Raw genomic sequence first — 25,521 nt, 5'->3', positions numbered from 1 at the left:
CTAATTCACTGTGACAGCAGATATAATTTTAGCCTTCTGCTCAGAATTTTAGCAACTGGAAAATGTTTTCCATCTGTCTTCACCAGTACACATGAACATTCAGCAGTGCTATTTTCACTTTTCAGAGCCAAAATTATTACGTGAAAACTCCTCTGTAATATTTTTCTATCCAACATACTTGCAAAGAAGATCTGGAGGTTAAAGAGAACACTACCAAACTGAGTCCTTCTGGAAAGCATTAACTCCCAAGAAACAGAAAAGAATAAAATTTCATCCACATTTTTGAGATTACATGGGAAAGTTTTCAAGACTATTCCATAACTGCCTGGACAACACATTAAAACTCAAACATTAAATAGCTCTTGCTACTGTTGGAGGTACTGTAAAGTGAAGATGATACTTTGGCACATTTATATTCCAGTTCCAAAATGCCTTTCACTGTGAAAGATTCAAAACAGTTTCTGGTATTCATTTTTCGGGATGTGAAACATTTTAATGGTTACTTCAAGATACTTTAAAAAAATTGCTAGCAAGGATACCTGGAAGCATGTTTGGATCATTCTCTCCCTCAAAATCGAATATCATCAAAAACTTAGCACTGACACTTCACACATCTACATTTATTTCTCACTCTGCCTGCTTTCTTGCAGCTCCTTTGATTTAAAATGCCGTCCAGTCCCTGGTGGACTTGGGTTCTAACTTGTTCAGAAATAACCCTACCAACTATTCCTCTGAAAATTTCAGTGAGTAAATCTAACTATGAAAAAGTTCAAGCTCAAACCCATACTCTCACTCTAAATCTGAAGAAGCTTTTGTTTCAACAACAAAATATCCACTTGATGACCATGAACCAATTCTTCCTTCCCTACTTCTCTTCTAACAATTGATTTTCTCTTTTTCTACAAGAAATATGTGACAAAAATAATAGCATCTCCCACTTTTCTGTGGTGAGTGCTTGTGCTCTGGATTCCTACAAAACTCATTTCCCACTTAGGAGCCATCTCTTGCAGTTCTGGGAAAGCATGTTTTCCAGCATCACCATAAAACCTATCACTTCCCTTTGTATATCTTAAGGTTTATCTTTGTCTGCCTGATTGCCACTTCCCCAAGGCAAAGGCAATATTTGCCCACACATTCTAGTTAGCACTGATTGTATTGCACAGATAGTTTTTAATTACCTTTCTGTTCAGGGCCACACCATCTTCACAGTCCAGCACTGCACAATCAACATTTAGTGATGGGATTTTTCGTATCTTCTTTTCATCATCCGCAGGTACATACAGCACGGCTCTCCTGGGAATGTACTTGTGAGATGATGCAAAGCGATAGCTGAGCTTGGGAACACCGGCTGGCAGAGAAGAACTCAGCCTGTAAAGGATAAGGTTGAAATCAGGCTCTTCAAGGAATACTTGACTATGTCTTAAAAACAGAAGCTTCAAGAAGAGACAAGGTAGGAAGACAACGGTATTACTGATAATTACGGTGTAACCCCCCCAGAAACACTGAGTTCAGCAGAAGTTGCAAATTTTAACACCCAGAAACAAAGAAATGTCAGGGCTGAGGTTATCCATGCACTCTTAATTACACTGCCCATTTTGTGCCCTGTGACAAGCATTAAATACAGAAAGGTTTTTATTTTATTTTTTCCCTGTGCCATAGGACTCTTTCAGAGGTTGCAGGCTGTGCTGGGAGTAGGTCAGAGCTGCTTTAAGGCAGGGGCTGCTCCCTGCCACATGTGCTGCAGGAGTTGGATAGCATGCTGTTAACGAAGAAGGGGGGGCTGGTTAAACAAACACCATTTTGCAAGGTTGATTTTGCAACCTTAGTATTATTTCAACAAACGTATTTTCTTGCGAATTTTAAATCAGCAAAATGGATGGAAAGGGAAACAAGAAAAACCAGGAATGCTGGCAGAGCTCACAAGCCCACCAGCAGCATCAGTGGGCCAGCTGGCCACGCTATCTCTTCATGCATAAATGTTTCGTGCCACATGTGAAGTGTGCTGAAGACACAGGTGTGAGCCTGCAGTGCCACAAGGCTTGAGTGGGATTCATCTGAGTGGTTAGGAGTGTTGGGTTTGTGATGGTCTCCACTCTGTGCTGATCATTCCTGGTGAGGCTGTGGCTTACTCACCCCAAATATGGGCTGTGTGCTCAGGGGCTGCTGGGGGAGGCTGCCCTAAAGTGTAGTGTGGAGCTTGCCTCACTCTGTAATTATTTTGCAGATAGCACCGCTCTGTTTCATGGCCTCACAAAAAGAACCCCTTGCTCATTCCTGCTTCTCCTACCCACTTCAAGCTGTACCCCTCAGACATACACTGCTACATCAAAACTGAGGACAAAATAACACAATTCATCTTCATAGCCAGAGCACAAGTCACTTACAAGTCACAAAATAATCCCACCATAATCCAACACCATTATGCATTATCATGTATATTATTCAGCACTTTGAATAATGCAAAGCTTTTCTAGCACCGCACTGAATATGTCATTATCACATCATGTCAGAGACCCATACATTTTCCTATGTCCCTCTTAATAACATTTCCCAGGTCGCTACATCTGAATGACACATGGCTACATGCACACATGGCTTTTCTCCAAAGTGACTAACCCTCTCAAACACCTGGAAATGAGCTCAGTCAATCTACATCAGAGCCAACGTGATGCCTCGCTGACAGACAACTTTCTAAACTAACCCCACCAAAGCATTCTCCCTTCCCCTAGGCTTAGCACCCTAAAAGACAGATCTTGAATTAAGAACTCGAATAGAGCTTTAACTACATTTTATCTCAGTAAAATGTGCAGAAAAGGACAGTTACTCCACTGTCTCCTCTGCCAGGTCTGTCCTGGGTGGACTCACTTTAAGAGTCCACAAAAATCCCACACCAATCTCTTCTGAGCAATGTGTCTCAGCCTAAGTAACACATCGGCTTTGCTGCTAAATAGAAATGCTTTGCTATTTATTGCAAATTGTACTGCTACCCTTGTTAGTAAATCTTATCTCCATCTGCAGCAGTTCCGGGATGTGGCTGCTGAAGGTCTTGACAATCAACACGTGGAGCTGAATCAACATCAGATGAGACTCTCCTGAGCACCTTCCTCGCTCCTCTCCCACAAACCATCACTCCACATTCTCAGCCCTGTGTTGAAGAGGGAATGATGACACAACTTGAGGCAACTCAAGTGGCTGCTAGTTAAATCCACTTAATCTCATTTTCTTGCAGTAGTACACTTTGGAAGAGCAAGGGGGAAGTGGAAGAGTGGAGGGTCTTTTTTCAGTGTGACACAGAGGTCAGTAAAGTCTGCAGTCCTTCACTAGACATGTATGAGGGGATAAAAGTGATTCATTTCCATTTTTTTGTCACTGTTGGCTTCAACTCTGTAGTGCCCAAAGGCACAAAGAAGTCAAAGTGCTCAGTCCATTAATAGTTAACTCCTGCAGACAAGCAGATCCTGGAGCACCCTTGGATTGCATCCCTCCAGCTCACCCTACCCTGGTAGAAGTGGATAAAACCATTATGTCAGAGCACACCAAGAGGAGATCTATCTCTTATCACACACCGGCACAGGTGAAACCCTCACTGCCAATAGAGCATCCTTAGCCACATGTCCCCATTCAGGTCTGTGAACATCCCTCTAGATAGGGCAGCAGTGTGGCTCCCCCTCAAGACACGGCAGATTTAATCCATGAACCTACTGGGCTCAGTGCTAGAAACTGTTAGTCTATCCTCAGTTAATCAAATTGCAGCCTCAGGGGCTCAAAAAGCAGGCTTCTCAGGGCACAGATTATTAAAAAATATATATCAATAATTTGTCAAATTAATGGTCTTATGAAACATGAAGTAGATTTCTATGGACGTTTGGGTGAAAATGAATTATATGGAAGGAACTGCTGTCGGCTGACCAACACAACACCTTCTCTTCCCAAAACAAAGAGCTCTAGAAATGTGAGTGCAAAAGAAGATTCTTTATCAATGATACTTAGGTGTGACTGCAATAAACACTTTCAGATGCCATCATTTTGCCAAATATTCTTTGAAAAGTCCCATTCTCACTGCACATTTGTGTTACATAGCCAAATTTTATGTTCTGCCATAGAACGAATTGCCCAGGAAGAAGCAGCTCCACAACGAAGTCCACTTGCCTACAGACCCTTTTAAAACGGGCAGTGGCATGCATACTAACAGTTAGCTATTCCGGTAGCAAATACTATCTTGATCATCTCCTTCTGTTATTTTGATGGAGTGAAAACATCCCCAGTCTGGTTACTTTTTCAGAGGGGAAAGCAATTTGTTATAACCCCATGCTGTGAAGAGGAAGAAAATCTTACAGGTCTGCTGACTACAAGTATTTTGATGGTTCAGACTAAACTCGACTGTGTTTAAAACTGAATACACAGACATAAGCCAAGTGAATTTGCTAAGACAATGTTTCTTCCATTAAGCACTCTAAGTTAAAACAAGGATTGGGTAATGCTCATTGCGTAGTTTTACTGCAGCACATCTTTGATCAAGGCACATTTCCTCAGCAAGCATAACATTCTACTGAAGTCTTCATCAAATATATAAAAGTAGCTGGTAAATTAAAGTTACACTCGATCCTCCGAGAACAGTTTCACTGAAGAGCAAATAGCTCATCCTCAGGAAGGAGAAAACAAAAGCATTTGATTACTAAGAGACATTGCACTTTGTGGTGGCAGCCATACAGCAAACAGTGAAATGACTGAAAATCGCAGAGGTGCCCCCAAGGCATACTGCATTTTCATATTCCAGCACTGCTCATGCTCACAAGTATGTTGAATGGCACACACCGGTGCCTTCTTGTTGGAGCCAACAAATTACTGCGCAGGACGTAAAGCACTTCCACAAGTTCTTTTCAAGATCAGCACTTCAGCCTGCATCTCTGCTCCATGTTTATTTGCCAGACCCGATCATCCTAGGAGAGGCTCTACACCATCACGTGCCCAACAGATGGCAAAACACCCATGACTTAGTGGGGCAGCTCTCTACTCTTGCAGTACGGTGTCGGCAACAAGTTTCTAAAGATCATAAGAAGCGACCCTGAACACAGCACAGCTAACACAGCAAAGTCTCCTCCAGCTAATTGTTTGATGTGTGAAAAAAAAAACAACAACAAAAGAAAACAAAACCCACACAAATTAAATACAGCGGTTTGACTATGTCTGATTTGCAAGGGAGCCGCTCCGCAACGCGCACAAATGATCCACCAAAGACAAAGGCGAGTTGCGCGAAATTACAAAGCGCCCCAATTTGCATGGTAATTCTTTCTAATTAAGAAAAGAAGCTAGAAGTTGTTTGTTATAAACATCAGCAGGCCTTGTGCAAATACGAGCAGCTCACAGCCGAGCCAAGCGTTCGTCAAATCAAAGCGACTTTCCCGAGAGTTTTATTGGTACAGCTGCAGCGCATGCATTTTATCACACATGCTAATAATCCCGGTTATGGCACTAACATTTTAATCATTTGTTCTGTGGGCTTGTTTCTCAAACAATTAGCACTAATGAATGGCCAAAATACCTCGGATCATATATGTCTAATTGCAGTCAAGAGCAGTTATTGTCTGCATGTACATTTCAATTCACCTCTGGGGATAATGTTTGTTAATTGTATTTCTTTATATAGCGAGTGAAAAAAGGCTGTTCACTCCAAAAGGGACTAAGTGTTCTCTTCTTTCCCTTTGTTCCCACAAGAAGCTAAAGTCACTTCAAGAGGCACTTAATCCCATCATCCATGGTTACAATTGCCTTACAGCATCAATCAAAAAGAATCTGAAGTAAAATGATGCAGCTATATTGTGTAATTAAAAGCAATTCAGGTAGTTATTGCTTGGGGCATTTTCCAGGTCCAAATACTTCAAATGGCACCGCGGGGATCCTAAATACTGTAGTGTTTTAAATTTGGTCAGCGACAATATCTCACAGAGAAAGGGGAGGAATATGCAAAAAAAAAAAAAAAAAAAATCTCCTAGTGCGTATTGTAAAGCAGAAGAAAAGAGGAGGAACAGCGAACGTTTGAAGTGACAAAATCTACAAGTCTCCATATAAAAGGGAAATAAAAATATCAAGAAGAGAGAAAAGGGAGGGGAGAGGAAAGGGTTGCAATTTTAAAGGGGGAAAAAAAAAAACAACCCAAAACTGAACTAAACTAAACTAAACAAATTCCCCGCGATTAATGAAAAGTTAACACGGGAAAAAAATCGCACCGTGTTCTCGGGCGGATAACACGAGCTTCTTTCGGAAGCGCCGTGCGGGGCTCCGCCGGCAAAGTGCGGGCTGCACCGCTACGCTGCGCTGCTTTGGGGGGAGCGGGGCTTGCGAGAAAAGAGAGGGCGTGTGAGCGATATTTGGTGCCGAAAGAAGGCACAACTTCACCGAGGCACTTCGCCCAACAACTGCCGTTGACGGTGATCCAATTATGCTAAAATCAAAACTGCGCCTGATCAACACATCAAACACTCCGCTTTACATTTTGATTTCTTTCTTTGTTCCGGACCCGCTAAGGCCATTTCCCTGACGCTCCAAAAGTAAAAAAGAAAGAAAATTAAGTAAGGGCTTTCTCCCTCCCCGCAGCCCATGGTTTGGGGCTTTGGAAAAGCAGCTCTGCTAAGAAGTCGGGGTGCCCCGAAAGAGCCATTGGCTGCCGTTCAAGTCCCCTGTAAAGCTGGCGTCATCTCCCAGCAACGCACCGCTAAGATTGATGCTCCTGACGCTGATGGAGCTATACAGGTGCAAGATGGCATGAGCCAAGACGGGAGTAGGACCCCTGTCTTGGCTCTCGAGAAGGCCACGGGGGATCCTGCAGTGGGGTTGGGGTGTAGTGGGCTGAGGATATGCCCAGGGACCCCAGGGAATGACGAGCTGCAGGCTCCAGGAGGAGCAGAGTGGTGGGAAACAAACAGTGGTGCGGAGAAGTGTGGAGAAGGAAGCAGTTCAGTGTACAGATGTTCAGAAGTTGATGGTGAGTGACTTCAGGGAAAACGTGTGCTGCCAGCTGCTATCTGTAGTTTTTTCCTATCTCCGGTGAACCAGTGTGAGTCGTATCACTGGAAACCAGAGCCTTCCCGCAGCACAGATTGAGCACGAACCAGTAACTCACTGACAAAGGCTTGAAACCACGGACCCCTTAGCCATAAAATGATGAAAGGCAATCACAGGTTAAATAGTTAACCAAACTTTCTCCACCCACCCGCGCTAAATGTAAAAAAAAAAAAAAAAAAAAAAAAAAAAAAAAAAGAAAAGAAAAAGACCTTTTATTTACCCCTCCGTGTTCTTTCAACCACATTTGACCCCGTTGTTTTGGTTCACTCAGAGCCCCACCATGCCCTGAATCGCTGCGACGTTTTGAAGTTTCAATTTCTATAGGTAGATTTTAGGCAATTTCATTTAGCTACTTAACGTTGTTTGTTCTTTGCATTTTTTAATCCACAACACAGCACAGAGGTTTTTGGGAATTTTGTTTAGCCGTACAGTGTCCTGACAGAGGCTCTTGCTGGATGCATTTCTTAGGGAATTGCAACGAAATGACAACCCTTTTTAAAAAGCAAAAACATCCCACAATAAACATGAAGATTCGGCAGTACATCAGAAGGCTCAGAAAGGACTGCACGTGAGATCAGCCATTCCAAGACACGTATGGCGACGTAAGAAGAGATTACTTTGGGTATATGGCACTGATTTATGATTTGCTTTGGTTTATCACTGTTTGGTACAAAGCAAAGGGTGCTCAGGGCTGTGTGACACCAAGGGACAAACAGGGCTACTGAAGCCGAGCACCCTCCAGTTTGGGAGGAGGATGGGGCACACATTACCCACGAGCTGCTGGTGAGGACACAGTGTATAATTTTTTGCCTTAGGAAGTGAATACAAAACAAGTGCAAAACAATGCTTTTATGGAATCAGGGAAGTGGCCACTGCAGAAAAGCAGAGTTTTGAGGCGATTCTCTCTTTGGGCAGTCACACCCAAACACCCCTGTCTTGTCATGGAACAGTTCACATTCTTTTCCCTGGTTTGCCCTGGGATGCTGTCTTTGCCACTAACTATCAGAGCACTTCCAAACACACCCAACCACGACCCCTGTGCACACACACACACACACACCAAAATGGGTAACAGCAGTTGGACAGAGCCTTTTTCTCCCTGAAGATGTTTTTCATCCCTTTTCTTCACCACTCCCCTCTCTTCCTCACAGTGCTGCAGACCCGCTGCCTGCGTGTGTGCCAAGTGCTGCGGGGCCGACACCAACACTGGGATTTGGAAACCCGTGCTAATTATTGTCATTACCATCCCAGGCCCAAACAGCCACAGCCAAGGACTGCTAACGAATTCCACGTAAAAGAAGAAGCACACACTTGATGAAAGCAGCCCCAGTGAAGCACCGTGGTGCTGCAGCCAGAGCAGCTGCCTGCACCAGAGCTACGGGGTCAGAAATGCACTGATGCACGGCAAGAGATAACAGCAAACAGGGCTGGCCCTAAAGACAGCTCCGATTCGGGTTGTACTTAGAATAAAATTACACGGAAGATGTGCCTGGTAATAATATTCAAATGAAGCAGATGGGTAAAGAAGAGTCAGGATCAACATACCGAGGAAGTTGTCGAAAGGAAGACATTTGCCCCATGCTTTGAGTCTTTCAGGATTTCGGATGTTTGAATACCAGTTGTATTCTAATTTCTGCTGTGGTGAGGTGATTTTACAAAGTGAGGTCTCCTTCGTACTTCTGAGATTTCTTCACCAAATAGGCTGTATTTCATGTCGATTTACACTTCACGACATTCTACACTAGCCATGCACCAACAGCTCAGTGATTCCTGTACAGTTACTTAGAAGTACATGCAAATTGCACCACTAAATAAAGCATGGGCACTTTTACTACTCGGGGAAAACAAAACAAATTGCAATCTTCTCTGCACGTTGGGATTGCTCCTGTAAACCTGCTCAAGCAAGTGCTCTGCCCACGGAAATCAAAAGGACTGGTCAAACACCTACAATTGCCCATGTGCTTAAGCCCCTGCAGGACTGAGGATTCACTCGGGATGCAGAAGCTCTTCTATATTTGTTTGTAGGCTATTTGTAGGTCAACCTCTTCTCTTCCATTTTTGGCACAGAGTCTGGTGCAAATTCGAGACTTGGGAGCTTGCAGATGCGATCCAGCTGGTGAACATCTTTTTAACAACATAAAGGCAGTCGTTCTCAACCAGGAAATAAACTGCGTGTTATTTTCAGGTTCTGATGAAGAGCAAAAAATATGTTTTATGTTTTGCTGAGCATTTCAGATTGGAGCCTCATTTTGTATCAGTTCTGCTTTGTTTCTGTGCCAAACAGCTGAGTGGTGAGGAAAAATTCAGCCAGCAATTAGTAAATGTGAAATCACCGAAAAACAGTCTGTGTAACCATAAACTAAAATACATGGTTATTTCATTAAAAAAAAAAAAGTAATTACATCAAATGTGATGTAATATGATAGGAGAAATAACGAACATGCACTGCTGTTAGTTCCCCAGCAATGCAGCTATAATAACTGAAGGACAATTGCTCTCTGCTTTTGGATATTGGTGTGGAGGAAATTCTAAAACATTTCCTAAACGGATGATAAATAAGACTCCCAAAGTGCTCAGTGACTGGGGCAATACTTACTTTAGAAATGTCTACAGGCAGAAATACCACACTGCAGTATGGCTCAGGATGGCACAAACAAGCAGCTGTGTTTATTTTTTAACTAGTCAGATTTATAAGAGCAATGAAATCCCTACATAAGCATTTTATATTGACCCGATATGGACTTACTGTTTTAACCAGCTTTTTAACTAACTCCACAAGTTAATAAAGGCAACTACATGAATCCTTATGGCCTATACATTAAGATAAGCAAAACATTCATTAAGCAATATCCAGACTGTTCTAATTACAGAAATATCACTCTTATTTGTAGTATAATGTTCGTTAAGTACAGTATAACGTTTTCTTGAAATGCCCCAGAGGTTGTTAAACTCTTGATTAGCTACATAAAAAAAAAAAAAAAAAAAAAACTCACTTAACTTCAATCACAGGAGTTAATGTCTACTGCAATGAAACTCCAGTACTTTTAATCATACAAAAATGTCATATGTAAATCCCATTAAGCATGAAAACATTATAAAAGATCAAATGAATGTTCTATGCCTCTATCGCTATTTAATTTAAACAAAACGTGGGAATCTTTCTATGACAGTTCTGGTAGTAGCAATAATATGCCCAGCCCTATTGCCCTAGGGCAGATTTTATTTTATTAATTTAAAAAGACAGCAGAGATAGCCCCCACATTCTGACTTCTACATTTTCATGCCTTAGACTATATCCCTGCTCAATTATCTACAGTTAAAACACACAAACCAGTTAAAACACACAAACCAGAAGCAGTGGTGGGACTAAGCAACATTTTGGAGACTGCAAAAATTTCCCAATCTCCAGTAAATAAGCACCTGGCAAAGTTTTATTATCCAATGTCTTTAATTGTTCTTCTGCATTTTTTATTTCTTTTGATACGCTACAAAATTAGAATTATTTCTGCTTTTGTACAATTACAATGAAAATACAAACACCTGTATTTTCTTCCATTTATTCATTTATTCCGCATCTTACCGTTACTCTTTGTGCCTCTCGAAAAAGCCATTCATTTTTCATCTGCAAATAACATCAACCATTTAAAAAATCATGAAGAATGTGACGTCACATTGTGCATTAAAAAATTCAACACTTCGCATTGCACCATGCAGTATTACTTGCTAGTTCTTGTGTCCTTGGCTCTGTATTTTCAAACTTTCCCTTACAATTGAAACCAGATGTTTTTTTTAGAAGTGAAATAAAAAAAAAAAAGAAAAAACCCCAAGATCTTAGGATGTTGGGCTTGAAGGAAATGGCAAATACTATGAAACTAAGGATAAAATAGTTGACAGCTGTTGATTCCATTTGGTCATCCCCACAGCCAGTCGAAGGATGTTTTTAGTTCATGGAAACAGGCACACCAACCCAGACACACCAACCCAGACACAACCCTCCAAAATCATCTCCTTGGTAAAGTCAGGAAACTGGAAATGCTGTAGTTAGTGCCTACCCTCCTCTTCAGACCCCTCCAGTCACCAAACTCTCCAGCATGAGGGAGAAGTTTTGCATAGTGCATCAGTGTCATTTGGTAAGGGACAAAACCCTCTTGACCTACTGATGTGGAGGGTCAGGTCCTGCCCCACAAGGGGTGTGTATTTGGGATGGTTAGAGCCCCAGGTTCACCTTTCAAGGGAGAACGCAGTCATAACCTTCCTCCCCATCCAGGCAGGTCACTGAAGGTTCAAAGGAGGTGAACTTGCTTGGATGAGAGGAAGATACTTTTATCATTTAGTTATCCGTAAACATTTTCACAGAACTCTTCATAACAACTTCGCCGCACCTTGGGAGACTTAAAGCGGTCATAAAAGCACAACCCCAGCCCGTTTGAAGATCCTCCATACCGTAAACTCCATCCCATTTGATGGTTAGTTGGTCACTGACCATGGCCCAGAGCTCCACAAATCATCATCATCAAGAACAGAAGCGAGGTGGGTTGAAAAGCTCTGCAAAACACTGTGGGTTTATTTTCACCAAAAAAAAAAAAAACAAAAAACAAAAAAACCAACCAAACCAACTAACCAAACAAAAAAAAGTCCAACGAGCAGCAAAAAGCCGCTTCTGGGCACTGGAAACACCTGGTAAGCATGGCTCTGTGTAGGCACGAGGGCAAGACCTCGCATTACATTCTCTGTGGGGGCTTCTTATCTGTATTTCACAGGTGAGATGGCTTGTGTGGCTGCGGTTGCTACAGCATCTATAGACCAGGGTCAGTGAGCATGCAAAAAAAGCCATCAGAAACTCAGGCAACACTAGGAGTCAAAGCTGCTCTCTTTCCCAACGGCCTTGTTCCACTGGATGACCCTTCCCACAAAACACTGCCATTTTGTTAAGCAGGGATCTCCCATACTCATGCATTTCAGTATGCTCCACCATCACCAAGGCTTAAACCTAAATTTCAGAGATCAAGGGAAGGGACTGACCAAAAGGAGATGGGGTCACTGCCCCATCAGCGAGAATTTTGCTCCCCAAAATCTTGATGCAGTACTTCTTTAGAGATAAGAAAAACATATTGCCTCTATTGCACAAATAAAATTGCCTTTGGTTTCTAACGTTGACATACAATAGATAAACAAAATTGCTGGATTATGTGAAAGTAAAACCTGTAAGGAGAAACAGGATTAGGTCTATCTCCATTTAACTGTTTTTATGGCATTTTAAATGAGCAGCTATGTTTCTGTAAGTTAACATTCTACCACTGAACATCTGTATGAGAACTGAGCAACAAACAGAATCTTCAAACTCTCTGATATATAACTTTGTGGAAAAAACTCCCTGTGAAAACATGGAGAGACATCATGGTGTTTTCCGTTAGAGGTCCTCCTTAATGACCTCTATCAGAAATAGGCTCAGAATTACAGAATTTAGATCATTAGTTAACATATGTCTTCTATCCTGTACTAGAAAAAGAGGGAAAAAAGTACTCAATTCCCAAAGCTGCCTATATATGTATATATATATATATATATATTTTTTTTAATTGGGAATCACATTAGATATATTTCAGTACAGAAAAAGTGAAATTATATTGAGATACATATTAATTCTACAGAGCAGATCAGTAATCTGTACTAACATTAAGAAACAAAGGATTGAAAAGGAGGCAGAAATCAGTCATACAAGTACTGAAGAGTGCTACAGATCAAACTGAAATGTTCTTGCTAAGTATGTCTCTCAAATCTGAGATTATTTATATATTATTTGGATGGTTGGAGACACCAGTTTTAGTCTCACATCACCCCCTGCTCCTCATCATCTGTTTCCTTGCTGATAGGAGGAATGTCAGGGACTTTCAATTTTTATCATCCGGAATAACATTTTAGTTGAGCTAGTATCTCAGTGACAGCAAGATTTGTTGTCAGAGATTAGCATCTGATGCATTAAAAATAAATAAATAAGTAAAGAAAGAAAAAACATGGCATATCCACTCTTTTCTCCAGAATGTATCCAGAAAGCAAAAAAAATTCTCCTTCTTTGGGTAATTTGATAGAGAAAATGGAAAATAATAATCTCACTTGCTCTGGGTGGAAGCAGAATAATAAAGGCTTCTTCTTTGGAGTCTTTAAAAACAATACCAATATGTAATTAACAATAAACCTAGAAACTGAATTACTGAAAATCTGAGAGAAGGGAAAGGCAGTAGGATATCCAGCCTTAAAGGTGATAAAATCATCTGTTGGCTTGTAACCATGACAGTCTGAAGTGAGCATACATTTATTTGTATGCATGCTTACGTATTTATTACACATATATCTACATTTACTACTTCTTTATGCACATATAAGTGTAGATATATGTATACTTGTATGCATATAAAATCATTCAATGTGGCGTAACACAATAGTATGTATCAGTGGAAAGAGGCAAAAAGAATTTCCATTCCATAAATCAATATATATTAAGTGCTTTTTTCCCAACATTTTTAGTCTCAACTACTTTGCTGGAAAAAAACCTGCCTTTTCCCACATCCCCAGCAACGTTATTAGACTGGGAATTCTACAAGGAATTATTCAATCCCCCAGTGCTGCAGACACCCTAGGTGGCAGGCTGTCCCACCACCAGTTACTGATGCCAATAGCTTGCCCTCACAGTGCTGCTGCTCTTTGCATCACAAAGGTTGCAGGCATCTTACGTACCTTGCAAGTATAGGTATGACCCCGCAGGCTTACAGCTGCTGAATGCTGAAGAAACATCTCAAGAAACCAAAGCAGCTCTGCCCTTAGTGCTACTTCTTTCTGTCTTCACCAAATCCCCACCAGAACAAAGCAAGCAACCAGGCATTTCACACAAGTGACACTCCTTCATTTCTGTCTCTTAGAGCTTAGCATTTTTAGCCATTAAACAAGGAAGATGATGACCTCATATCCTCCCTTGTCCCTGCTCTGATTGTTTTGTAGGGCAAGGAAGGAATTTAGGGGCTGTTTGATCAACAGTATGCCACTACACATTAATAGTTGGGAAGATAAATTCTTGGCTAACATACCCAGATGACGGTGCTCAGGCCAAAAGAATGGTGGATTTTTTCTGTCTAAGCTCCAGCTTGATGCTTAGGAAGTCCTGCTGGCAAGCTGTTCTCCCCACAGCATTGGCATCCCCTTGTACACAGGACAGAGCACTGAATGGATATGTGCTTAGGGTAAATTTTAAAGGAAATTACCACCACTAGTGACACCGTATATAAATAATTTCTTTTGCCACATCCTACAATCATCACTTCTTTGGCTGCAAGACATTTTGCATGCTCTAAAAGATAAGCCCCAGCACTCAGCACACTCAAAAAAAATCTGGTGCAATCTGGTCTGAAACACTGCTTTTTCTTTCAACAAACACAGTTGTGTCTTTGGGTCTTCTAAAGGTATGTTGTCCCTGCTCCTGTCCCAAGCAGTTATAATGTAAACTGTTTTTCCACCACAGTAATAGTCTCATTTGCTAACTTGAGCATTCCAGGGATACTGCTAGGTTTTGATCCACAAAAAAGATAAAATCAACATTAGTAGGTGCCTTAAGAACTTTTTCTTCTGAAAAAGTTTGAAAAATAATAACCAGTTGTTAAATTTTATGCAATCAATAAGCTAGTCTTAAAATATTCTGCTTTATTATTTTCTAGTCTTTTTAAAAACACAGTCTATGGGAAAAAAATGCAAACAGAAACAGGTTCCAGCCTGGGATGAACTGAGTTACGAAGAGTGAAGATATAGAGTCTGAAGAGACGAATGAGGGCTCTTGACACTGCTATGCCTTGATTCAAAACATACTTTGATTACACTATTCCTACTGCTTGCAGGCAAACAACTAACACACCAGTGTTTAACCCAGCACTAGGAGTATGAGGATGGCTGCAGATACAGGGACAATGAAGGACTTTTGTAAGACTGTTCATGTTTGAGAATGAATAAAGAAGAAGATTAAAGAGCATCTACATGCTTTATTCCCTAAAATGAGAATAAAAGGGGATACATAGGCTGCAAGAAGCCTAGGTTTGGCAGAAGGGTGAGGTGAGGTAGCATAGACAGTCTGAAGCCATCTGCACACAGCCACAGCTCTAGAGGCAAGGCAAAGCAGAAGAGGTGGCTGTAGAGGCAGAGTCTGGTCCAAGCGCCAAGGAGATGGGTGACAGATGTGTAGGGTCTCTATGAAAAACCCCAAGGGGAGGGATGTGTTTTGTGCAAGCAGTGAGACAGACGGTGCCAGGTTGTGGCCCCAGCTGAGCCACCAGGGTAGAAGAAGGCCTGAGGGAACTGCAGAGGAGCACAGTAGGGTGAGAGGGTGACTGAAACACAGAAACCAAACCATCAGTCAGGGATGCAGGAAGGGAGCCAGGGCAGGGATCAAGGTCAAAAGGTATCTTAAAGGTGTGTGACAAGTCAGTGGAGATTTCAGTGAGGGAAGCGGCAATGAAAACCAGGGCCTGAGGAACCTCCAGAGACAAGGGGAAATGTTATAACTCAGGGCAACCAGCTGCATCACTTAAGGACAACATAGACAGTCCAGCAGAAGTCCTGGAGGATGAAGCAGGAGATGGGGGAAGCAAGAAAAGAGGGTACAAGGGAGGAGGACAAAGGAGAAAGGAACCAGGATGATCCTGGTTCAGCCAAGTAGCTGAGCACCCCACAGATATCACCTGTCTGAGCACCCTTCTGCACCAGGCCTTGGCTCAGCAGCTTTGCAGTCAAAGATCAGGGGCAAAGCTGTACAAACCAGGCAGAACAAATGGCGGTTCAGCATGCAAGGTGGAAACAAAATGGGAACTTCAGTGCTGAGCCCAGAGGAAGTTCTTCTGAAACCCTCTAGCTGTGAGCTGTCACCTCACTCGGCAGAGAGAAATGAGGAAAACATTTTTACTTGCCATGCACGCTGATCTCCTGCAAACAAGCCATCATTTCAATTGAGGCCTCTGATTGTTTTGCCAGCATTTAGCATTGCATAGAAATAGAGTAACTTCAGCTCCCTGCAATGCGGTGCAAGTGACTGAACTGCCTTCAGTATCCAGAACTACATCCATTAAATGTGTGAAACGCTAAAGGTAACGGTGTCCAACACTACAAAATGAGGCACAAGGAATTCAGATCGTCCTCAGGAACCAGTTTGCCAAAATTATGGGTAGATGCAAGGGGAAAAGGACAATTAATACAGGGACAGATGGCTAAGCAAAAACAAAAGCCATTATCTAAAAACCTGGCTAAGGAAAGCTTAGCAACTGATTGTTTAACAGAAGCAATTAAGGAACTCCATTAAATACAGTACTATCAATAGTTTGGATTCCAAGGAACAAGAAAATGGAGGGCCGGACGCCATTTGTGGCAGCAGCAAACACTTGCTGTGCTCACATTAAATACCAGGGTGTGTACCCATTTTATATCTCGGGCATTTACTGCTTCTGTTGGAAGGTGGATTAGAAAATGCAAGCTAACACCAGAGCAACAACAAGAGATGAAGTCACCAGAGGTGGATCTGCAGGTGCTTGCAACGAGGACAGGCCCCAGTGGTTGGCTCAGGGTGGGCTGGCAACTCCTTGGCACAGTGGAACCACAGAGCAGTGTGAGAGCACATCCCCAGGAGCTGCCATGCTCACTGCTCCCCAGACCCAGGCGCTGACTACAAGAAACACCCGTGCTTCTGCTTTCAGCATGGACGCTGCTCTCCTGATGTGAGTGAAGGAAACTGAGCCAGCACCCAATTATGCTCAAAGCAGTGGCTGAAGCTGCCTGTCCTTGCTCGGAGCATCAGGCTGGGCCAGCGGGCTCCGGCCCTGCTGGTGAGCAATGCTCAGCTTTTTCCCCACTTTGCCTGTACTCTGTGTTCACTACTGGCATGCGTTGTTTAAGCGTAGCATATTTCTGTGGCGGCACCATCAGTTTGCAATGAAGGCTTCTTTAAGAACGGAAACAGCTTCTTAATTTTTGCATTAAAAAAAATAGTTAATAATTACAGGAACACTGACAGGGTTGCTATAGTTACGACTGTATCAGCCTTTCAGTTACAACTCCCTGTTTTCAAGGGTCAATAACTCAGTTGTCAAAAACCCCACTGGGCAGAAGCCTGACACGCAGCTCAGACACACGTTAAAAAAACACACAAACACAAACCAGCTCCTTCATACTCAAGGATGTTCCAGTTTTAAACTGGATGGTATTTTAAGTGCCCAGGCCAGGCAGTAGGACTGTTTCTCTTGCCACACCCCAGCTGGCAGGCTTCTAGCCTTGTTGCACCCTGTGGTTCAGGCTGCGGCCAGAGGGAAGGGTGGAAAGGACACCACTGTCCCTCCAGCCCCGTGGCCCCTCTAGGAAGTCAGCACTCTGCCCATGCCTACCCGCTCCCTACAGAACTTCCCTGGGGTTTTTGGGCACAAAAGCTTCATGCGCATGTGCAGCAGCTGGATTACTACAATAGACCATAACGGCCCTAAGAGCCGTTACGGTATATCAAGTGAGTAAACCGAAAACTAAGAAGGATTTACACAATGACCATAGTGGCTCCCTGGGAGCCGTTACGGTCTATCAGGTCAAAAATCCACTTTTTAAAGAGCGCCTAAATATGTGTACACCCAACAGGGCCTGGAGTCTCCAGAGCAACTGGCGCACACGTTTTCAAAGTGAGCCGGGAGAGAGAAAGGAAATTACACCAAGCAATGTAGAGATAGAAAGTTTTACAATGAGTAAGTGACATATCACGCAAATTCTAAAGGCCTGAGTTTTAAAGGGAAAGAAAAAATGTGCATGGCTAGTTGATAAACAGGACATAAGTAAATTTCGCCAATGTCAGAACAAGTTATTTTAATTTTACTTTTTTTTTTTTTAATGAGAATTAAACAAAGAAGGAAATTTCCCAGAGCAGCCAATCAGCATTTTAAATAAAAGTTAGGTTTCATGCAGTACAGAAATAACAAAATCACAGCCGGCCTCTAAGTTGTAGTTCCGCTGCATTTCAGCGTATGTCAATAACGCGGCTCAGCTTTGCATTTCTTTACCTCCATCTCATTGTGCCACAAAAGGAACGAGCTACTCACAACAGTGATTTTCTGCATAAAAGCCGACTCTTTCCGAAAACAAATCTGCAATAAATCATCAGCCTACTTACTTTTTATTCTTCCCCTTCCTTTACACGCAATATTTGTTCCTGCAGCAAACCTGTAAGAGAACACTTTCTCTCTATGACCTGAGATAACAGTAATATTGAAAGAATGGCCTCACTTGTCAAAGATTAGAGGGCTGTCTGCAGCCTACACTCCTCTTTACTAGAGCCAAATAGGCCCAATAAATGCTAATACACAGCATGACGCATCAAGAACGTTAAGCCTCAACACCGACTAAGAAGAAAGTATCACAAATTTACTGAAATTATCTATAGCACAATAGAGAAGAGAAGGAATTAATCAAAGTCTCTCTCCTAATGCAATGCTTGATTGAACTATCCCAATCCCTTTTTAAATAGGATAACCTAGTGGCAAGTGACCCCGATGACACATCCTAGAGAGGTACACAAGTACCACTTGTTCGATTTTTTTTCTTTTATGACCTCATTAAGAAGGATTTTGAAGATTGTTCCTGAATATGAGAACAAAGTATCTGGAGGTATCTCAAGCTTTTTATGTCTTTAGCTTTTTTGCTGGTGAAGCGGCTTTTGGATGAGTGTTTATAAACTAAGTACAAACACAGTAAAATAAAATAATAATAATACAAAAACCCAATCCTTAAAAATCCAGTCTACTAAAGCTACCTTCTTTTAAATGCAGAGACTTGCTGAGTCTCCAAGAAACAGCAAAGTTTTGCCAAGACCAACTCATGATCGCATCTCCCCTCCCCGCTCCCTCTCCCCTTCTCTGTTACAGACCCCATTAATTAGATTTGGCGGCAGTTTTCCCTTCCTTATCGGGGAAGACGCAGTCTGCCAAATCTGCTAGTGTGAAAATACCCCACCGCCAGTAACGCTTTTTCCTAAGTGTTTGTTGATTCCACGCTTGGATTTAATATAGAGGATTATATTTTATAACCAGAAACAAACAAACAGATTTATAACTGAAGACTGAAAAGCAAGCAGCAAAAGAAAAAAAGCAAGCCAAGTACTGAACCTAAATGTAGCATTTTTATTGACTTCTTAGAAACCAAATAACCTGGCATATTAGTGTGTGCATTCTGCAACAGACATTCAGCCCCATTGTACTACTTAGAAGAGAATAAAAAGAAACCCTACTGTTTGAAATCCAGCGGAACATCCCCACAACAGAGCACAACTGTTCCCTCATGCATGAATGGGAAGGAGATGAAAGAAAAGATGGACTTCTGAGGTACAGCAAAAAACAAAGACAACAAAAGTGCTGATCATGAGGGAATGACACAACTCATTGCTGCAAAGAGGATGAGAGAAAGGAGCTCAAACAATGGTGCAGACAGCTAAGTGACATGTAGAAGAATTGAAAAATCTACAGAAGTGTCTTTTCTTTCCACACTTGATGAGAAACAATTAAATGTTGGTACATCTGTCATAAAAAAGATAATTGAAACCTGTTACCATCATTATAGATGGTAACTTAACTACCAAAACTGTAACTGTTCAATTAAATGTTGCCCCCTCTGTTATCTACACCACTTGTTAAAATGAAAAAAAAAATGTTAATTCCTGCGAGGCTTTACCTCACTCTAGGAGCTGCAAGACTCCCAGCTGAACAGGCCCATTTCCCGAGGCAGACATCTGGGCTGTGAGGTGCCGACCTGTGTCCGCACACACACAGACGGGGGCAGGCCCGGCCTCATGCACGTACTCGGGCTCATGCACGTGGGCGCACACACTCCACCCCAGCCAACAGTGCGGGTGAAGCACGCAGAGAGCTGAGGTTTGTGACACGGGATCCCAAACCTGAAGTGATGGCCAGAAGCACTGTTATGTGTTTGTTCCCCTGAATGCCCAGCGGGCTGCAGAAATAACACCGTGCTGAGCCGGTCTGCCGACTGTTGTGACTTGCTTGGTAACACGCAACGTCCCACAAAACCTAAAAGCAGTTACTGACCCTGTCAGAACACCTGATTAATGGATAAACGCTGTAATTGATTAGCAGAGAAGTGTGAATTAAAACAGAGTACGGCATCAATAACGAGCTGCTGACAAAAGGTGGCCGACATAAAATGTAAAACGTTAGCCTGTGGCAATATCTCATCAAAGACACGCATTTCTTAAAAACAGAAGAAAACACCACCCTCGAAAAAAAAAAAGAACAAGTGCAGTGTCCTGTTCTCTGCATTCTTTAGCCTTTTCTCTCGGTAATCATTAAACCACCAGCAAAATGTTATGGGAACTCCTCGTGAATCCACCTTCATACATCAAGCAAGGCACGGCAGTTAAAAGGCTCCATTATCCCTGAAAGGAACCCGCTGCTCCCCGCTCCAGCCGGGAACGTGGGTGGAACACAGTGAGGCTCCCCGCCCTCAGCGGGCATGCAGGCACAGCCCATGGGCACGGGCAGCCCTGCCAGGGCAGCAGGCCAGAGCTACAGCCTCGTGCTGCTCGGCTTCTCTCCCTGCCCCTTAAGGGCTCTGGGAAGCCAAATGATGCCTCTTCCATTCCTTCATCATTCCAATTTTATCCTGCTTTGTGTCATATGAAATAGGTCATATGGTCTTCACACAGCCCAGGCAAACACATGGAGGTGTGCTGTATCTTCGCTGTGGGAGAATGAGTTAAACAAAGCAGGGCAGGAAATGCAAGGATGGTATTGCTGGCTTGTAATAATTCTCTTTAAAATAGTGTTTAATTAGATTTTGTCAATTTGATGTCTGTTCTCCATTCCTTTGTAATACACATTGTACTTTTATTACAGCTCTATGTGCTCAAGGATTTGGGTTCAGAGATGCATCCCTTTGGAAATCCACACCTGGGATCATTCTACTTTCTTTCCCATAAATTAACCATGAGACTTATTTTGCCTGCAGAATGATTTTTAAGCTTCCATAGCTGCTGCAGGACTACTGCAGATACCACTGCTTTTTTCAGTGGCATCACCACTTCTTCGTTGTAAACAAGGTCATCTATTCAGGAATAGATTTCATTCCACCTCATAGTGGTAATCTAAAACATTACTATCAACCAAGAGAATCACATGTTTCAAGAGAGCATCTAATAAGCTTGGCACCTTTGGGTTGGAGGAACAACTCTCCAATTGTCTCTCTCCCTTGGCTGATTCTTTTGAGAAGGATTAAGGTGTAGGTTCATCTTGGACTTACAAATGGTCATTGACATAGTTTTCTTTCATTTTCTCATCATTTCATTTCTCATCATTTCATTTCTCTTCGTTTTCATGATTCTGTGATTCTATCATTCTTATTCAGTTTCATCAGAAGGAACGGGGGATTCCCTGCCACCAAAAGTGCAAATAGCTGGACAATCAGAGGGTCTTTGGAGCTGTGTATTTGAACCCCCTCTGGCTGATGGTGGGACTGAGCCCAGCTCTCAATGCTGACAGGTGGGATAGCACCAGAACATCAAAAAAAAAAAAAAAAAAAAAAAAAGCTGGGCACCAAGCGCTCCTACTGTAAGAAATAAACCAGGAGACTCACTGAAAGCTCAGCTATTCCCTGGAAAAACAGCTTTACCTAACTGTCTTCAGAAAGCCTGCTGGAGCCCAAGGGCTGGGAGAGAGCTGCCAACAGCCCCAGCACAGAAGCTTGCAAACAGAATGCAAGAGCTCGTGCCATCTGCAGCCATGTAGAAATCGCCATGTAGAAATCTTTCTACTGCTTACTGTCAAACCAGAAGAGTTTTTCAGAAAGAAAATATCTTCTCCTTCCCTTAGATATTTTTATATTGTACTGCGAAATATGAAACCTGTTTTTAACCTGAAAGCAGCCCAAAAAAGAGTCAATCATAAAAATCTGAAAAGAGACAAAGTTACACCAGTTTCAATAGAAGCCGGATTAGGCCCTTTAGCATACTTCTTTTTTGGGGGGGAAGGGACCAGAAGAAGCAACACTCTAGCAACATGCAGCTTGATCCCCAGAACTTTTAAAGAAGACATTCTTCTCCACAGCTATTGTGGGAGTTGGAGACAAAACAAGTACCGGCCTTTTCAACTGCTGAACTTAGCCAAAAAGCCATTCGTGACTCCTGCAGAGTGGTGCTTTTATAGGTCAGGGCTAACTCCATAAAGATTTTCTTTCTTTTTCACTCTCTTTTGGAGGATCTGGTTTGAATCCAGAAACTTTCCTCAGAAATAAGAAAAATATATTTTGGTGCACTATAAAACAATCCTCCATGTCAGCAGGATTGCTCAGCCTATTGTTTCAACCACAGTTTTCTGATTCAGAATTATATTTTACTAGTCAATGGTACTTTCAAATAATGGCATGTCTGAAGACTGCTAAAACAAGCAAACCAAAAATCCTCCAAGGTGTGCAAGTGTCAGTCAGATATAATGACAAGCAGAGAGACTTGGCTGACCTATCTCCAGCTAGAACAGGTTAGGAAGTTTTGTCAGTAGTTTTACAAGGCAAAAACGTGTTTGTTTCACCCAAAGAAGAACTCCAACTTTTGAGCAAATGATTTTTTTGTCAGTCTGAAACGTAACAGATTGCACTGTATGTGATATACACTGCAATTTCCTTAAAATGCTTTGAATACTACCTAAAGATGTTGTCTAGCAATTTACACAAACAACTGATGACATGAAAAAATATCCTGAGAGACATAAATTTACAGCAATTTACAGCAGAAGGATGTTTCACAATTCTTATTTTTTCTTTTATTATTATTATTATTATTATTATTGTTTTAATTTGGATAGGTAAACTAGGATAGATAAATCCTTCAAAATGAGGTTTGTTTCCTTTGAAACTTCCAAAGCTCTTAATTCACCAACTTAAGTCAAGCAGAAGTGAGGATGACCTTTTGGAAGTCGGATTTTCTGCTCCTACAAAATTGCTGTGGGTGAAATCTTGTCCCTGCTGAAGCTGCCAACAAAACCTTCACTGCGTCAGGGCAACCATCAGCCTGTTTAAGAAGCAGAGAGCGTGCTCGTTAGCTAATGTAAAGTCATGCAAGGATGTTTTCTACATAATATTAAGAAACACATTTTGAGGTAAAGTACATAACCTGAATTTACAAGACTTAAGCTAAACTGAGGAATACCTACAATGAGGCTGCTGAAGGAGTTTATCCTTTGTGTTTCAAACATCTCCTGTAATTGGGCCATAACCAATGAGCATAATGAAGCAGTTCTACCTTATAAGTCTACATGGCTCATCAGTGCCAAACACTGCTAACACTGAGCCCAGTCATTCACATACAAGTGAACGCAATGTGCAGTTTCTGAAATGAGCTCACTTTATTACAGATCTCAGCTCTTACCACATACAGCGTAATCTCAATAACATCGCTGACCTTAGCAGGCATTGCTCTGGCACTCTCAGGCCAAGTGGTCCAGCTACAGCACGTGTCTAGCTAATAAGACAATACCATCTTTTCTGAAAGCAGCAAAATGTTAGGAATGTAAAAAGACTGGGAAGGTCTGCGCTTTCTGCTTTAATAAAGGAAATTGAGAACAAGTTTCAAGACTGCCCAAAAAAATCATCACTTCTTTGGTTTATTTGCAACTCCATTTTTAGTCAACATACAGTACTTGGCAATTTTCAAATAAAATGTACAGAATTGCTATCAAAAATATGACGATGTCCCTTTACCTTTGTACCAGACTTTTGTAAGCGCTCTCTTACCAGAGAGAAGTACCCCTCGCTTCACAGTCATGTCTTATTCGTGTCATTACTTTCTGGCAGCACATACATTTGTGAACAATTGTTTTCAAGGATGAATTACACGAAGAATAAATTTCATCAAAAATCTCTGATGAACACCTCATTAAGAACTGCAACCACTGCCATCAAACCAGACTGATGCATTAGTTCCACAAAAACAAGGTCTCTAGTTTTATGGTTTTGTTGCTTTTCTTTTTATGTCTTAATTAAAAAACAAAAAAGTGTTACTTATATACGTTAACTATATTATATATTTATGAGGGCTGCTTTGAAAGTAGTGCCCCCTATCTTATGATGTTGGCCCTCAACATCAGAGGTGGATGGTGGTGGTATGGCAGCAGAGATTGAACCAGTATTCCACTCCATGTTGTTGCCACGCGACAGATGGCAGCAGAGAGGCAGTCTGACACGATGGTGTCTGACATGGATGTGCATATGAAGCAAGGAGGTGTCACTGAATTCCTCCATGGGGAAATAATGGTGCCCATTCACTGACACTTGCTAGACATTATGGAGACCAACTGCTGGATGTGAACACAGTGAGGTGGTGGGCTGTGCATTTCAGCAGTGGCAACAGCAACAGGGGGTCACCTTCACTGGTGCAAATTGTTAAGAGCACAGTATGCAGGCTCTTGGTTGTTGCTGGGGAAAATGCACAGCTAACAGTGGTGACTATGTTGAAAAATATTGTTTTGTAGCTGAAGATTTGCTCTACTAAATAGGGTTATTGTGATCTTTGTATTGGTTCTATTTTCCATGGAAATCATTAGGATGAATTACTTTCAGATCAACTCTTGTAGATGTGGCCCTAGACAATTCCTCTTCATTCTATGCAGCCCAGGCAAGCCAAAATGTGATGTAGTCAGTACTGATATGAGATGCAGTAAGATAAGAGGATTGTCCATCGTTGGTTTTGCTTGTTTTTGCTTTGTTTTGATTTAGTACGGCATGCCTTTTACCTTTGTACCATAAGATTGGTATCTGTATAATGTCTACTTCCAAAGCAAAAAAGTAGGAAGCTGGATGACTTTGTTCTACTTCTCTCAAAAAAGCTCACAGAGGAGTTTTTTTACTATGTTACTTAGCTCATTGGTGTCAAATTTAATTCACTTTCAGTTACTCAACTCTGAAGAAATGCCAAAAAAGAGGAAACAGTTTAAGAAGTCTCAATAATAAATTATGTTATTATTTAATTTGTCATAAGTACAGTTGAAATAACTTTCATATTCTGTTTGCAAATTGAAAATTCAAGCTTCCACTGGCAACTGTTCAGTCTTCATTCATACTCTCCTGAAGTCACAGGGTTAAGATCGGAGGGGTGTTATTCTCAGTGAACGCCATGTACTCCTTAACTTCTACAGAATTATACTGGCTTGGAGACAGAATACAGTGGTTTACTCTTACAGTCAACTGCAAATTAATAGTCTTTCTTTTTATCTTGTATATTCAGCACGCTTACATCTGTAGATGAGTTGAGATCGTCTGTCTGCTTTTCGTGTTTAATATGAAAGAGCTAAGCTTGAGCAACATAAACTTTACCTATGTTTCTGAAGAGAAAATGAATCCTATAGCACTCGAAATAAAATTATCCTTTTAAAATTCGTCTACATTTTAGGATAAGAC

General features: G+C 41.8%; 1 protein-coding gene across 2 annotated transcripts in view; it reads right to left on the bottom strand.

Moving 5' to 3' along the window:
• The window catches only part of CLYBL (citramalyl-CoA lyase), a 150,423-nt gene that overhangs the window by 72,723 nt on the left and 52,179 nt on the right, over positions 1 to 25,521 (bottom strand). For both annotated transcript variants that reach the window (XM_065740834.1, XM_065740833.1), the window contains exon 2: positions 1,179 to 1,368. In XM_065740834.1, the coding sequence (XP_065596906.1) occupies positions 1,179 to 1,368 (190 nt within the window). The remainder of the gene's footprint in view (positions 1 to 1,178; positions 1,369 to 25,521) is intronic.

This window comes from Cyrtonyx montezumae, unplaced genomic scaffold (genome assembly GCF_038088225.1).
Source record: "Cyrtonyx montezumae isolate F1298 unplaced genomic scaffold, pur_monq_1.0 scaffold_3, whole genome shotgun sequence".
NCBI lineage: Eukaryota > Metazoa > Chordata > Aves > Galliformes > Odontophoridae > Cyrtonyx > Cyrtonyx montezumae.
This window is presented reverse-complemented; position numbering and strand designations above follow the sequence as displayed.